This window comes from Mustela nigripes, chromosome 2, assembly GCF_022355385.1.
Source record: "Mustela nigripes isolate SB6536 chromosome 2, MUSNIG.SB6536, whole genome shotgun sequence".
Classification (NCBI taxonomy): domain Eukaryota; kingdom Metazoa; phylum Chordata; class Mammalia; order Carnivora; family Mustelidae; genus Mustela; species Mustela nigripes.
In genome coordinates, this window is record NC_081558.1 from 209514403 (window position 1) to 209530875 (window position 16473).

At 47.6% G+C, this 16473-nt stretch overlaps 1 protein-coding gene across 4 annotated transcripts in view; it reads right to left on the reverse strand.

Annotated features, from left to right (window-relative positions):
• RUNX1 (RUNX family transcription factor 1) overlaps nucleotides 1–16036 on the reverse strand; it is a 244161-nt gene extending 228125 nt beyond the window's left edge. For 3 of the 4 annotated variants that reach the window (XM_059392311.1, XM_059392312.1, XM_059392308.1), the window contains exons 1-2: nucleotides 15922–16036; nucleotides 15579–15695 (exon numbers count right to left, since the gene is read on the reverse strand). In XM_059392311.1, coding sequence (XP_059248294.1) covers nucleotides 15579–15636 — 58 coding nt within the window. In that variant the 5' untranslated portion in view covers nucleotides 15637–15695; nucleotides 15922–16036. Of the gene's footprint in view, nucleotides 1–15578; nucleotides 15696–15820 lie in introns of all 4 variants that reach the window. The other variant, XM_059392309.1, reaches the window with a different exon arrangement.
• Nucleotides 16037–16473: the final 437 nt, after the last annotated feature.

The window sequence follows — 16473 nt, forward strand, 5'->3', positions numbered from 1 at the left end:
ACCCATCCACCAAACATCCATCCATCCATCCAACATTTGGTTAGTGCCCATACCTTGTCAGGTGTTGTAAAAAAAGAGAAAAGGGAGACATGAGATTACTTCTCAAAGAGTTCAGAGTGTCTAGGAGAATACATTTATAAACAGAAAACATTGAATTACATTTTGGTAGGTACAGCACTACATATATGAATGAATAAATAATAGTCGGAACTGGGATGTGCCCTATTGCATGAGATCCCATTGGGCACCCTAGAAGTCTTGGCCATCACTGCATCACTCTGGTAGCCCCATGGCTTTAGGAGGCAAACACAGACTGTGCTTGTCTATGTCTGTGATGAGGATGTGGGGAAGCCTTGCTCTCTGTTCTTCAGCATTCTCCACAGACGCATGTCCCAGGACTTATAATTGCACAGTGACTTCCTTGCACTGAACAAAGGGCCTGCTGAGTGTCTTTAATAAACCTGCTACCAGAAATCATAGGAGCAATGACAGTGGTGCAGAAGCAGCATTTTCCCAAAGAGGATTTAAAAATTATCTGTAGAAAAGTGAAATTGAATGTACTTCAGCATTTCTGAAACTTTTGGCTAAATTTTCAATGATCTCTGGGTCCTTGAAACTACCCTTACCTGGTCTTTTTGATTGCCTTTCTTCTAGATATCAAGAGTCTTCATCAAAGACATGCTGACAAACCCAATATGAAAAAGGAAAGAAAATGATTTGTTCAAAATCAGGACTCTGAAGGGCACTCAAGTACTTCAAATAATTTTGAAACAGTGAAGAGCTCTTTTCTTGTCAATTCTCCATCCTATTTCCCTTGATGTTTGTGTTTAGAGGACAAGATCATTCATTTTTAATTTTAATTTTAATTTATTTTTTAATTTATTACAAATTTAATTTAATTTTAATTTATTACAAAGAACACGAGTGCCCAAGTCATACCCTCTCTAGAAGACCATCTCTTAAGTATGCCTAGTTTAGTGGTTAAGCGCTCAAGACCCCACACCAGATGAGTGGAGAGTCCAGCCAAGCTTCTTCCCAGCTGTGTGAACTTGGATGAGTTTTTTGGCCAGTCTGTTCCCCAGTTCCCCTCTATGTAAAACAAGGAGACTAACTGTCCCCACCATATAGGTGACAACAGTGATGTGAGCTCCTATTTGTTGGCACTTAACCCAGGGCCTTGTCCTTAGGAAATGCTACATAATAGTGCTTGCTCAATAAAATCTGATGTTCTCTACAATGCTCTATCATCACTTCCTATGGGATGACTTCCTTCTCCTGAATTTTAATGATGATGTGTGCCAACCACAGCAATCTGGAAGTGTTGTTCTAAAAGTACCTAATTTTCTCTCCCTTGCCCTAGAAAAACTATTGAAGGTCGGGTTAATAGGCCTGGCTTCTTCTAAAAAGTAATCCCAGGCTACCGATTCTTTCTTGTTTGTCCTCAGCCGACTGGAATTGTGGATGCCTTTTATTTTCTGCTCTTAATTATGGGGAATATGGCTGAGCACCCTAATTTCAAGGCCCCTTCCAAGGGACTGTCAGTTTTTGTGAACAGCCTAAAACAGCTTTGGGAGGTGGGTGGAGCAGAGGTCCAACCAGGTGGGGTGGATACAAACACGTTGGAAAGGGTCAGAATTACCGCATCTTTTTATTTCTTTGGACCTGTAAGTAGATGAGGAGCAACAATAGTGCATCGGTTCCCAAGGTTTCTCTGGAGCAGTGGTTCTCAAAAAGGGGTGACTTCATCTCTCCGGGGACATCTGACAATGTCTGGAGACATTTTTGATAGTCACAACCAGGGGAGAAGAAGCTACTGGCATTGAGTGGGTGCAGTCCAGGGGCTGCTGCTTATACGTCCTACAATATACAAGACACTTTTCCTTCGCCAAGAAAGGTCTGATCCCCAGGGTGAGCAGTGGTGAGGTTGAGCAACTCAGCACAGAATTATTGGAAGGCAAATTCTCAGCGTGCCTAGGCCTTTCCCTTACAGCGTCAAAACTGAAGTATCTCAAACCCCTGCCCTCTCTGCTCACAGGGAGCAGAAGATCACAGTGCAAGGGTGCACACAGCACGGACTCGAGACCCCGAGTCAGCCCCGAGCTCCTATAACACACTGCAAACTGTGTCCATTGCCAGCCAGGCCACTGCGTCATAGGATGGGAGGGGGTAAGCCAGAGACATTCAAGCTGGGCTCTGCCTCCCGCCAGCACTGTGGCCTGGGCTGCTTCCTTAACCCAGCTTTGCTTCATGCGTCTTTTTTATTGTTATGCTATGGGCATTAAGAGCTGTACTTTTCTCCTAAGGTTTTGTTTTTGTTTTTTTAATTTATTTATTTTTATTTTTTTTTATTAAAAGAGTGGATGGTGGCAATGTGCCTGATGCATTGTAAGCACCTGGTGGATGTTGGTTGTCCTTCCCATTAATAAGCAGCGATGAAACTTCATTGTCCCCTGACTCACAAACCCTTCCCCAAAACAGTGCAGTGTGTGTGAGATCCGACGGAGCCTGGTGGAGGGGCTCTTCCCTCTCTTCCTCCTGGTCCAGAACCTGTCAAGGGTCCTGCAGGAGGAGCTGCCCAGGCTCATCGGTGATGATGGGCGCTGAGGGCTCTTCTTGGTCTTCTGCTCCGTCAGGCTGCGTGGTCTCGAGTAGAACAGGGAAGGGACAGATGAGGCTGTTTGAAGCAATGCTATGTGAATGACATGCTTGAGCCTAACTTGACTTGGTCAACGTGGGCAGCTTGGGCCTCACAGGGGGGCCACTGTGCGCCTGGGGGCCAGGATTGCCCAGCAAAAACCAGAGCTTGGGTGATAGTCAAGTAGAGATCACGGAGGGAAGACAGAGAAGGAGGGAGGAAGGGAAGTGGGGCCGGGCAGGCCAGGCCCTGAGGGGTGTGCACGGGGCCCTAAATAAGCACGCAGGGGCGTTTTCTGAGTCACAAGAATTCCCAAAATATAATCTCTAGTGTAACACCATGGAGTTTTTATTCCCCTGTCAATTGCACACTCTGCATAAGGAAAGCCAACTCATTTGAGGTAATACAGAAATCACCTTTCCAAAGGACTTTTATTAGTTTACTGTTTCTTTTTTTTTATTGTAGAGAATAATTAGCTTGAGAGCCTTTTAATTTGTTCCCATTAAGATGTTTGCATAGCAGCAATTAGAGCCTGGCGGGCTCTCTGCATTCTCTGTGAGCAGGGGCCTTTCACTGGCTGTGAGCTGGCTTTGGGGGGGAATGTAATTAATTCTTGCGGCCTTTGCCACGTGGAGCCCAAAGAGAAAGGGAAGGAACTTTCTGTGACTCCGTGGGACTGGTCGTAGAAAACCCAGATGAGAAATGCCTTTTATACAAATAAGGTTAAAAAAAAAAAGAAAACCTCAAACCCACCTACTTGAAAACAGGATTTGTAATGATGTCAGAGCACTTTTGAAATTGATAAATGTTTCTGCCGAAGGGTGGAGAGACTGTTCTGAAAGACTCACTAGGGAGTGGGTCTCTAGCTCTGCAACTGGCCCCTGGAGATGTGGACGGTCCTGTTTACAGGAGGGGCAGAAGCCACTTCTTGCTGTCAGAATCAAATCCACAGCTTCCAGGTCAACTTTTTATCTCAACCATAGAAATAACTAGATAGGAATGTTCGCTGGAACCTTCACTGAAAACCCTGGCCAGACTCAGGGTCATGGCAGTGTAGGTTCTGGGGGGCTTCCTAGAGGATGAACTCAGGAGTGAGGCCCCTGGTGACTGGCCAGATCATTCTGTGGGTTCTTCTGTATGTTGGGTCCTGGACATGGACCAGGATGGGGCAAGAGAGGCACCTGAGCCACAAATTTAAGGCAGTACCATCTCTCAGAATCATGCCAGAGTGCAGGGACAGCTGGAATTCTGAGAGTGAGCACCTCCCTAAGACGTTCTGGAAAGTGCCTTGCTGCTTCAGGAGAGGGTCACCCCTGCTGGATTCCCAGACTGATAGATGAAGACAACTGGCTGGGAAAAAATACTTAGTGATGGCTTCTCTCCCCGCCTAAACCAGCACTTCACTCTTGTCTTGGGAACAGGTTATCCTGGCTCACCCTCTGGTTTGAGATCACTGGCTTACAGAAGTGTCTCTTGTGGACTGCCTTGGATCCACATGAACATTTCCCTTGGGGGCGGCTCTGATGGGGAGGGGCCGGAAGGGTAAAAGGAGCGGGAGAAGACAGCACTGATACTGACGGGAGGGACTCGAAGGCACTGAGTGTGCCCAGTGTCATGGAAGCAGTCCCAGACCGTGGATGGTACTCCTGGCCACCTGAGGTTCAACCTCCCTCTACCCTCAATGCACACAGTGTCAGCTGCTGTCCAGGGGCCCTGACCAGTCTCTAACCAAATCACCTATCAAACCAAGAGGATGGTGACTTTCCTGTGGACAGACCGTGGGCTCTGCAGTGAACACCTCCATTTGTTCCTGGCTCCCGCATTTACTAGCAGCATCTCACCTCAAGCAAGTTGTCTAACTTCAGCATGCCACACTTCCCTCAATAAAACCAGATTAGTCACAAGAATTCCTACTCCTAGGTTTGTGCGAAGGATTTAATGAGGTAACACAAGAAAATGCTTGGCACCATGCCCTGCTGGTACATAGCTTATGCTCAATAAATTCCAGCTTGACTCCGATCAGTTTAACTCTGGTGAGCTCAGCCCTCAGCCGAAAAGCACTACAGTCATTTCTGCGCTGCTCCATGGTGAGGGAAGTTGGCCCAGTCGGTCATCTCAGCACGTGCCTGGCTCTTGGCGCAGCCGCAAGCTGTGTTCTGGGCTTAGCAGAGGTTACTTCCCTGCCCTTGCCTGTGGCATTTCTCAGGGTTACTTTTTACCTGCTTACTTCTTTTATGTGTCCACTGTTTCATGTATTTTATCTCAAATCCTCTTGCCAACCATGCATAGTAGGGATCATTGTACCCACTTGACAGATGAGAGACTCGGGCTTTGCAGGTTTAGGGGAATGGCTTCAATTCACACAGGTGGTAAGTGCTGGTGACAGTAGAAACCAACCCCCGGATCCCAACCCCCTGGACTCCCTGCCCTCCCTCTCCGTCCATGACCCACACCCTCTAGTCAGGCCTGTCTTTCTGGTCTCCCTATCAAAGACAGCTCAGAGAAAAGGACCTCATGGTGAAACACACAGGATTCCTTCTGGAATGAAGTTTATGCTGAAACGTGAGTTGAAGCTTCCAGGTGAAGAACAAAGAAAGGTTTGCTTGTGGAAGCTGAGTCCCAGTTAACAAGATAAGAAATTTGCAGGTTATCTGGAAACTTACCGTGTCACATTGAGGTATTATTGGAGGGGGAGGAAAAAGCATTGCAACTTGCACTTTCAGGTGTCTCTTATTTCAATGTCTATTTTTAGGATGTGTTTTATGATGCATAGGCCATAATTACATCAGTATAGTAGGGCAGGCATGTCGTTTGTAAGTAAATAACTATGCCTAGGTTTTGAGGCATGCTAATTAAGTTTTATTTGTATGTCACATGATCAAAAGGGTTTGGAAATGACTCTCGATTTCAGAAGTTCCTGTACCACCTACAAAAAGCTTTGTCCAGTTCAGTCCATCATGGGGAGAAATCCCACTGGGTTCTTTAAGGCATACAGATTTTTTATGCTAGGCTCTACAAGTGTTTGTGTGCACGTGCGTGCGTGTGTGCACATGAAAGCGAGAGAGAAGGTTCGAGAGAGGAAAAGTCTTTATTTTTCTTGAGAGAGACTACTTGAGAGTCCAAGTGCTTTGAATCGGGAGTGCTGGGAGGACCTATAACCTCGATGGGAGCTGTAGCCTGGGTTCAAATCCTATGGGAAAACAGCATTCTCCCACTTCCTAAGGGTTCCTTCGAGAGCCGGAGGCTGGCAGCCCGGCCCAAGCCTCCTCTCACCCCTCTGCGTGAACACACAGTTCCTCTGGTTGTTCAGATTTCAAATAGACTCTCATTCAAACCAACCTGGTTAACCCTAAAATTGCTTAATGGGGTGGCGGGCATGTGGTGGGTAGCTGAGCTACAGCATTGCCGGGTTTATCGGGTAAAAGAGAACATCCAAACCACAGGGCGGGTGAGAACCTCCAAATCACACCAGGGCAGAGGAGGCTCTTCCGCCGGCAGCTTTGTTCCTAAGCTTCTGCCCGGCTCCATCTAAGTAGTGGCCCTGTTTAATGTTCCCCCGCAATGAAAGGGATTTAGCCTATAAATGGCTGTGGTGTCTGACCAATGAAAAGAGTAATTAAGGAAGATCAGGAGAGCTGTCTGCTAATCATGGAGACTCCCAGGTGGAATCTGCCACCTATGATCACTCCATACATACTTTATATATTACGCATTACGTATTATATACTATGTATCATATGTCATACAAACAGTTGTATTGGGAGAGTTCTACAATTACGCAGTTTCAAATGCCGACTGAAACTATATAGAGTTATCTCTATAGAACTATATAACACATAACCTCGAAAGCATCATACGGGACCCTGTCTCATGGTACATTTGTTATTTAAACAGATTAATCCACCCCTCTGATACAATGATCTCTTTGTTTTGAACTTAACCCAGAGGGAAGTGGGAAGTGTATGGGAGGCATAGCTTCTTTTTTAAAATGTGAAGCAATGATGTAGGATGATTGGCAGCTGAACAGAATGCCCATTGTTGGCATTTGTACCTCTTTACATGACCCCACCCCCTTCACAGTCTTAAACTTTGTTTAAGGTTGTTTAATAATTGTTCCTCTGCTCTAGAACTTTGGGAGTCAGAGCCATTCTGATCTGTATAAACAAACAGTAGTTTCAATAATAATGACCTTGGCGCTTGAGTTTCTGTTCACACCTGCCAGGGCCTGTGTGAGTTCATTTTCCCCCATCCCCACCACATTATGTGCGCCAGCCGGTAAAGGGCTGGGACAGGAGAGAAGACTCCCAAAGTCTACAGCTCTTTTTCCTTCCTCACAGGTCCTCCAGACCCTTGGATGGGTTTTATACATATACGCAGTTTCAGATTTTTACAAATTATGCCCGTGCAAAGTGGATGAGTGTCAGGTCCAGCTGTGACTGCTGGGGAGGGGGATGGGGCTGCACAGAATCTGCCTGCACATGGCATGAAATGAGGGGTTTGGTGCACAGAGTTCAAGGGCAGCAGAAGCTATGTGATAAAGGACAGCAAACCGCAGTTGGCATTAAAACTACTCCCAGAGGGGGAAATAAAATGGCCCCCAAACCAATGTATTTCAGTTTACCTCCATTCCCTTTCACACATTTTGAGGCTAACATAAAAAATAACCATTGAAGGATATGCAAGCTAAAATTTTTTGCACAGCAGAAGGAAACTGCTTCTACCTTGAACAATGAGAACGCTGCTCTGACAACTTGTTTCTCGCCCCTGAGAAGGCTCGCTCCAGGGTGGCCCGTGACCACAGAGGAGCATACAGTATGTTTAGGATTCTAAGTGACTTGTTGGCTCTTTTAAACACACCCCTATCTGGCAAACTGACTCGCGCAAGAGCTTCTAGGCATTTCTTTGAGCTCTAATAATGAAAAAAGAATGTCTGAAATCCTATACATTTTCAGGAGAACTCAAGTTGTGCTCAGGACACGGTAGCTCTCAAGGAGAGGGAGAGACAGGTCTGCTTTTGGAGCTCTCAGGCTGTATCGATTTGTCACTCCTCTTATGGTTTCATTCGCCACCAGAGACCAGGAAATGTTCTTTTTAGGACTCATAGTCTCCGTGGAGGACATCCCAAACACCAGGAGTAAGAGCTGGGTAGCTAGCGAGGAAGGTGAAGCCCAAAGTGCGAAATGTTGGAACCATACAATTCTTAGTTCAATGGACTAGCTTTTAGGATTTGGCAAGTCACATCCTTGAGTCTGAATCAATTTAGCACAGGCTGTGGGTTGACACAAAGAAGCATCCATTTTAAAATCAGCACAGCCATTGGGCAAACCTAACCAGCCAACTAAGATTTCTATTTTTGGTGACCTTTTCCATCTGGGCTCCTAAAATGCTCACTATTTAGAAAGAAGACCATGTGAAAATACACACAAGGACCCTGGGCCTGGAGGACACTGGCCCACACCAAATGAACGATTCTCTAAGTGCACACCGATCTTACAGCACAACAAAACGAAAGATTTACATTGTTTCTTATTTTAGGGGAAAACTGAATGAAGATTTTTTTTTTTCTTTTAGTTTTTTTTGTTCTTAGGGAGGCTTTGACTTGCCGGGAGACATCTTTGCATCCTGACTGAGGAAGCAGACAGGGCCCATCATTACAAAGCAGAAATAATCTATCACTTGCAGAAATACAAGGTGTGAATAAACAGTCTATCTCCTAGATGGAGAGTTATTATCTGGCTGTCATTTTCCATTGAAGATAAAAATATATTGCAGTAAAGTTGAAGAGGACAACCTAAAAAGAAAAAAAAAAAAAAATCCCCTCAAGAAGTTCCGTAGAAAAGAAATCTCTTTAAAAAAAAAAAAAAAGTCGTGAGGAGTTCTGCTGTGGGGTTTCGAGAATGCAGAAAATCGAGGGCCAGGGAAAAGTGAACTATTTCTAGTTATTGACCAACACATCAGCCCCAGGGCCAGGCAGGGTGCCTCTTGGACAAGCAACATGCTTGTGAGGCTGTCTGCGTTTCTCACAGGAGAGGCAAGTGTGATTCTGCCTTCCACAAAGAACATCGATGTGACCTTGACTCCATGTAAACAGCCCCCAGCTCTGCCCCATCACATCTCCTGCCTTTTTACTGTCAGTCAACCCAGAATAAACACCACCCTGGGGGCGCCTGGGTGGCTCTGTGGGTTAAAGCCTCTGCCTTCCACTCAGGTCATGATCCCGGTGTCCTGGGATCGAGCCCCGCATCGGGGTCTCTGCTCGCCTCTCTGCTTACTTGTGATCTCCCTCTCTGTCAAATAAATAAATGAAGTCTTTAAAAACAAAACAAAACAAAACAAAAAACCAAATCAAACCAAAACCACCACCGTGTCTCAGCCTCAGCTTCCATCCACAAGTTAAAGAATTCAGGGTTTCTCTGCATCTATTTTCAAAGCGCTACTGACACAGAAAGTGTAGGGACAGATGTGACACAATGTCATCGGGAAGCACACAGTCTAGGAACCGCTTTTGCTCTTAGGAGATGGTGCACAGGGGTCCAGCTACCTGCCCTCTGCTTTCCTCTGCTCTTAGGACAGGCCAGAGTGGACTCCACTGTCCCATGCACCTTCCAAACAGAGGCCTCGTGACATGGGTCTGACCTACAAGATCTATAAGGGGAAGTTTGCAGAGACAGGCTTCCTTTCCTGAAGCAAAAGACAGAGCCTCACAAGGAGAAGGGGTTGGCACCTCCTTCCTGCCTGGACAGATCTGAGGGGCCATGGGCTGCACTTCTGAACTGGCTGCCTCAAGAGACAGGTCCATACCCCGTTGTTCAAGCCACTAGAGTCAGATTTTCCTAACAGAACTCTCACTGATAAACCCTAGCAGGAGCTTTACACTTTTTTATGTCACTGTGGTAAAACGCATTATTGCAATCATCTTTTGGATCATCTTATTTCTCTATGTTAGCTCCTCTCTCCCTTCTGGGGCATCATTCCGTATTATCAGGAGATTAGCATGCAAGAAGGCAGAGTGAGAGATTCCAAAGCTGAGAGTATGAGAGTGTGTCTCTCTGACAACGAGGGGAAGGCAGCAATCCAGAGGAGTGACCAAGCAGACTTTTCCAACTGGCCAAAGGTTACTTGAGGCTTTTGAGTTCTGTTTTGTGTACCATGAACCACCCATAATTCTCCTAAAGCACTCCCTCATTATGTTCAGGGTTGACAAAGCTCTTAAAGGAAATGCTTCCTTTCCACCACTCGGGGCCATCATAGTTATGACATCTTTTGGTGGGGAAGGGTTACAGGCCAAGAAAGACACATTGCCTAAGGCTTATTTTACTCAGCAAAAAAAGGCTCAACGGTGGGGATTGGTGGCACCAAGTAGGAGGGTTGGGGGAACTTAAGGAACCAGAACTACAGGGAACGTGTATTGCAGATTGTACTTTCTGCTCCGGTACCAGAGAAGCTTCTAGAGAATTCTCTAAAGAGTGGGAATTAGAAAGAAAAATTTTTTGAGTGAATGTGGGAGAATGCTTCGAGTGTGTAAAAATGGTAGGATGACCTTTCCTATCAGGAACTAAAATAATAATAATAATAACAGTCCCTTCATGCTGTGAAGCTAAGAAATGTGTGATGTGCTCCATGGTAGCTCTCTGACGTGTTCAAAGATTTCAAACAGGAACTCTGTAACTCAGAGGCAGCCGCATTGAGAACATCACCAGCCCCTTTTGTAGAACTCGAATGAGACACAGAGACATTTAATGACTCATCTGGGTCACTAGGAAGCTACCTGAAAAACTGAAAATGAGCTCAAGCTTCCTGTGCAGGCCTCTGCTCCCTCCCCCAACCAGCGAGCAGCCCAGGCGCCAGCATTTCTGGGCTTTGATAAAGTACATGATTAGAAATGTCGTGAGAAGCACAGAAATAGGCAGCATCTCCGAGGTCTGGAGGACTTGCATGGAGTTCGAGGGAGAAAGGGCCTTTTCACTAAGAGGGACTTGAGGAAAGGAACGCCGCACCAGTACACTCGAAGAGGAGAAACATGTGTCAAAATTGGTGTTGCAACATGGCCCGATGGGCCTCAATACTTCAAAGCTACGCTTGTTCAGTCGAATTGTATAAAGGGCCCAGGCTCTTCTTTGGTTCTCTTTGTGGGTACTTCTAAGTCAAGCAAGGGTGACAAGCCAATGGAGGGAAAAAAAGGCCATCAGGACGACTTACTTAACACCTCCCACAGCCCACTGGGGTTCCTGCCACTTGACCTTTGCCCAGGATCTATGGCCGTCGCCCCCACCGAGACCCCCCTTCTTTACCTGTGGGCTCCCTCCCTCCACCCCTTCTCTAACTCCTGCAACACCTCCTCCACGGAGCCTCCTCTAGGACCCTGGGACCTCTCCTTTCCCAAAAAGAGCTCTCTGCTCTTTTAAAGCTTAGACATTTCAGAATTTCTTTGTCATTTTCAAAGTGTCATCGGAGATAACCGAACATGGATAGCCAACTTCATAGTTCTGCACCGTTCCTGTGATCGTGCTGAGCACTTGACCCAGGTGACTTAATTCAGGCCACTTAATTCAGTGACTGTCACAAGAGATACCGCTGTCCACATTTTACAGACAAGGAAACCGAGGCTCACTAGAGAAGCCTCCTGGCTAAAGTCGGAAAAATGGAAACGAGAAGTCCATCATCGCCGGGCAGTCTGTGCACACCCCACATTCACCCCCTTCTCCCCGCCTCCTCCTTCCGCCAGGGCTGTCTGTTCCCATAACCTCCCAGGCTCTCTCCTCTACACCGACACCCAGCCAAGCCCTGGTTGCTCTAATAAAATCTCTGTGTGGGCAGCCTTGGAACCTTCCTCTGCCCAGCCCCAACATCAGACCCAACCTTGCTTTCGCAGTGAAGGGGCAGGTCTTTTCTGAGCATACATTTCAGGTCTATTTCAAGGGAACAACAGAATCTCCTGGTCGCTAGTTTCGTTCCCAAAGCTCTCAAGGCTTCTTGCTGCTTAGCCCCTGGTTCAGCAGCCCTTTCTGCACAGGTTTCTGCTACTGGTTGCTCAGGGGCCCTGCCCTTGGTGTGTGAGCAGGTGTGGCGCCTCTGCTGGCCTGCCACTCCCCACCCCCACTGCCGGCACGTGTCTTGGAAGAATCTGAAATACAGATACAATCCCGCTGGAGGGAGTAGAACCAAGGCGTGGGTTCTTTTGGGAATGGCTCTCTGCTCTTTTAAAGCTTAGACATTTCAGAATTTCTTTGTCATTTTCAAAGTTTTGTTAGCATGCAAAGCAACAACATGGCGACGGATAGGATTATGAGTTTAGATGGGTTTTTAGCACTTTTTTTTGTTTGTTTCAAAATGTGTGGGCAGTTTCAAGATGCGAGGCTCTATTTTGTACCGAGGGACTTGGGGTCATCCAGGAGAGCCCCCAAAGAAAGGCAGAGTTTTCTTATGGGCCAGAGGGAGTCAGATCGGTTAAGATGCAAGTCTTGGGCTGAACCGTGTCCCCTCCAAGATTCTTGTGTTGAAGAGTCCTAACTCCTAGCACCTCAGAATGTGACTGTGGTTGGAGATGGTTTTTTTGTTTGTTTGTTTGTTTGTTTGTTTGTTTTAACACAGGTGATGCCTGTTAAGTGAGATCATTAGGGTGGCTCCTCATGCCTCATGCCATATGTCTGGTGTCCTTATAAGGAGGGGACACTGGGACACAGACACGTGCAGAGGGAGACCACAGAGAAGCCCACCATCCACAAGCCAAGGAGAGAGGCTCAGAAGAAACCAGTCCTCCTCACACCTTGAAGCCTTCAACAAATAAAGCTCCACCAGGATTCTGCCCTCCAGCATCGGAAGGTCAGGCATCCTGATGTTTAAGTCACCCGGTCTGGGGTACTTTGTCACAGTAGCCCTAGAAAAACCACACCGATTTCACGCATCGCCAACTACGCATGTGCAGTTTCATCTACGGCTCTCTGCGATCTGGACCCTTGAGAATCCAGAGGCGCGCACCTCACACATCAGGCTCGTATTCTGCCATTCCCTTCGAAAGCCGCCTCCAAGAAGACAGTAGTGAGTCAGCCTCGCTGAGATTTCTACCTGTGGTTCTAGGAACTCAGAGGCATATTAGCAGTCAGGCTTTGCATAGACCACTAAGCCACTTCTAAGAACGAGGCTACCTGAGGATTTTGCAAAAGTACGTCTGTGCCACCGCTTTTCCTTTCCACACTTACCGCCGCGCTTTGGGCTGGCAACCTGCACCACACGAGAGAACGCGCATTGGGGCTCTGCAAGGCTGTACGTTGCCGACCACGCGTGTTCATGCCAGGCAATTGTAATCACGTCTTCCCTCGTCCCCAAGGCAAATGAAGTGAGCGCTTGGCCCGGTGCGGTGGGAAGAGCATGGTGCTTTCTGCGGTAGACCACAGTCACTTTGCATGCCCTCTTTCAGACCCTTGCTTGCCTGTCACCAACAAGGGAACCCGCCATCCTTGGTCCCACAGCTCGCTCTCTCCGCCACGTTTCACATGTGTACTTTGCCCAAAATGAGTTATGGGCTTCCTTCTGTGAGGATTGCACGGACTGATAAAGTACATCCCAGGAAGAAAACAAGACGCCATTTCCCCTGTCGGTCCTCGCTGCAGCGGCGGAGGGAACTCTCACCATAAATTATGCGAAGCGAGAAGTGACCATGGGGCTGAACGTGGCTAATGGCCGGTCTACGGGAATGGAGTTAGAACCCCGAGAGGAAACCATCTGTTGGAGGCGAACAACACAGCTCTCCTAGCGGCACGCTCTCAGGCAGAGCCCAGATGGCACCAAAGGCAATGACATTTTGCCACCTCTCTGACCCCGGGGAGTGTGGATGGCTAAGGCGGACAGTGTCAGCCCTCACCTTGGAGGGCCACCATGATTAAATCAACAGGGAAATTGCCAAGATTTCACTTGAAATGAAATCTCCAATGATATTATTAAGGTAGAGATTATAAATCCCCTGAGTTCCTTTTCCAGAGACCAAGGCGTGAGCAAGGCCTTTTTCCATTAGGCCTTCTGAGACGTGATCTGGGTGTCAGGGCTATCTCCACAACGCTTCCCTGAAAGCAGCATGCCCCTAGTTCCTAACCTGGGGTGGCCCGGTGACTTCTGTGAGCCTGGCCAGGCCCTGTGGCTCTGTGTCAGGGCCTACCCTTGTTCTGGTTCCTGGCAGTTGAACAGGTCCCCAAGTCCTTCCACCGTTCCGCTGTCTGGCCTGTAAGGACCACTTCGAAGGCAGCCCCGCACGACACATACACAATCCAATCTATTGCCCGGTGGAATGTTTTCCAGTTTCCTGAATCGGCCTTCCTGAGCGGATCAGCTGGGAAACAATAATGGCTTGGAGAATACTGAAAGCCGAGCAAAGGCAGGAAGACCTTTCTGCCTGTTATTCTGCAACTATTGCTTCCTTTGCTTGTTCGTGGCCTAGAGGAAATGCAGCCGGGAGCGTTCACAGCTTCTCACCAACGACTGGCCTCTCTGCCGCGGAAGCCCGGGCGCTGCTGTGAGGACAGTGACTCACGCCCTTCGCATGATTCAACTTCACTAAAATGTCCTCAGCTGCCAGGAAAGAAGCACTTGCAAACCCTCTAATTTGAAGCTTTGAATCAGTTAATGACTTGCTTTCTTCCCTTCTCCTGAAACCCTACCCCCATACACACCAGCGCGTGCGCGTGCACACATACACACACACCACACACACACACACACACACACACACACACACACACACAGAGCTTTGTCGAGTTTTTAAATTTCAGGGACCCGGAAGCACAGAGGCTCTGCGGCATTCACAAGAGCATTTGTTGTGACAAAGTGGCTGGCAGCTCTGTGCATTCCCTTGCTCATTTGGCTGTATGCATAAATAATGAGTCACAGATACTATTTGGGTGCGCGCGAGTGTCTGTCTGTAGCCAGAAAATTAATTATGCCCCCGTCCTGTCCCACTCCACGCCGGCTCTGCCAAACCATCAAGCCACACTTTGCAGGCGTTGGTCAGAGTGCGTGCCCCGACACACGGCCGTGCCTTTGTGACATTCTTATGTTATTATTTTTGTTTGTTTAAGCACAGCCTTCTTTTCCCACCAGAGATACACAAAAGGCACATGCACACACATACTCACACCCTCCTAGCTGCAACTCCGGCTACAGCTTTGCACATTTTTCAAGAGGCCGATTGCAAAACTGCAGACAGGTTTTCCACACTGGCTGTTCCTACGAAATGGAAGTGCGGGATCTGAAGACCCAGAGCTGAGACAACGCTGGGCTTAGGAAACTTCTTCATTGCTCTTTGCAGGAGAGACCTCTGTACACGACAACTTGGCGTTTTTTTTCTTTTCCTACCTTGAAAGACGCTGGCTGCCTCAGTGCACAGTGAGGCCCCATCCTGGGTATTTTTTACCCAGTCAAACCCGCCTATCTCCTGTACTCTCTGCCTTTAGAGGACAACTGAGCTGCCTGCCACTTTGCCCCTAAAGTCCCCAGGCCGGTCTAACGTGTGTTTGGGAGCCTGGCCTCCGCCTCCCGCCCATGCTAAACCCCAGGGCCGGCTGCGCTGTGGGTCCCTGGACGTGCTGAGCTCAGGACCCTCGGCGCAGGCAAAGGGGCAGAAAAGAAAACCCTGGGAGCTTCTCACCAGTTTTCTAATCTCTCTGACCTTAATCAGGAGCAGCCCAACTTACTTGCACTTGACAAAGTTCTCACACACCGACCGAACACTTCAACAGCTTAGCTAAGTATTTATTAAAACATTTCTGAAGAGCTGCCATCTGATGAATAAGTAATCCAATAGCCTTGTAATCATACGCCCGAGTTTGAATTCTTTCCACAAAACAGACGGGGAATCGGCCCGAGCTACGTGCCCCGGATTACAATAGCGCTGCCATTTCGTTATCTGCCAAACTGAGCAAAAGTAGGAATCAAAAGACCAGAGCGTACTCACCTCTCATGAAGCACTGTGGGTATGAAGGAAATGACTCAAATATGCTGTCTGAAGCCATCGCTTCCTCCTGAAAATGCACCCTCTTCTGAAGGCGGGGGATTCAATGATTTCTTTCACCTTTGGAGTGAAAAGCAAGAAAGGTCACTGTTGTCACCTCACGCCCCAGCATGGCTCCCTGAATCTCTGTTGCTACCCCCCCCCCCCATACCTCTGGGGCTCCCTGAGCCCTCTGAAAAATGTACCTTTGTGAAAACAAATATTCAAATTGTTCAAGATTTAAAAAAAAAAAAGAAAGAAAGAAAGAAAGAAAGCGGCGTCTTGGCTGTGGGTTGGTGATGCTCACCACTCTGCGAAACCCTGTGGTTTGCAGTCAGTGTGATTCGCCCTGCTTGCTGACCACTACGCCGGGCGCAGTCTTCTGACACTGCCAGCCTACCCAACTTGTGGTTCTGTGGTTGTTTATGAGGCCCAAAGAAGTTTTCACACAACCCAAATTACAAATTTAACTGTTCCCCTTTCCACAGCCCATCTTAATTGGTTCTTGCCAATCATGTGACTTAAGTGATGTCAATTTTTTTTTTTTTACTTTCTGAGCAATGCCCTTCCTTCCCCCTACCTGCCCTCCCCCAAGCTGTGCAAGAAAATAGCCGAAGAGAGTTTGCAAGAGAGGGATTGTAGAGAAAAGTGACTCAGTCTCTTATTATATCGATGGTCTTTGCTGATTGAGGACAACTTGGGTCCTGTTGTTGTTATTTGTGGTTTTTGGAACTACTGATTATTTTGATAACAATTTCATTGCTGCTTATTCAATAGTAATTCAACCCTGGCATCAGGCTTCTGCTCAGACAGGATGTGGATCCCATCGCTTAAGACGCTGGGCATCCGCTCAGGAGAA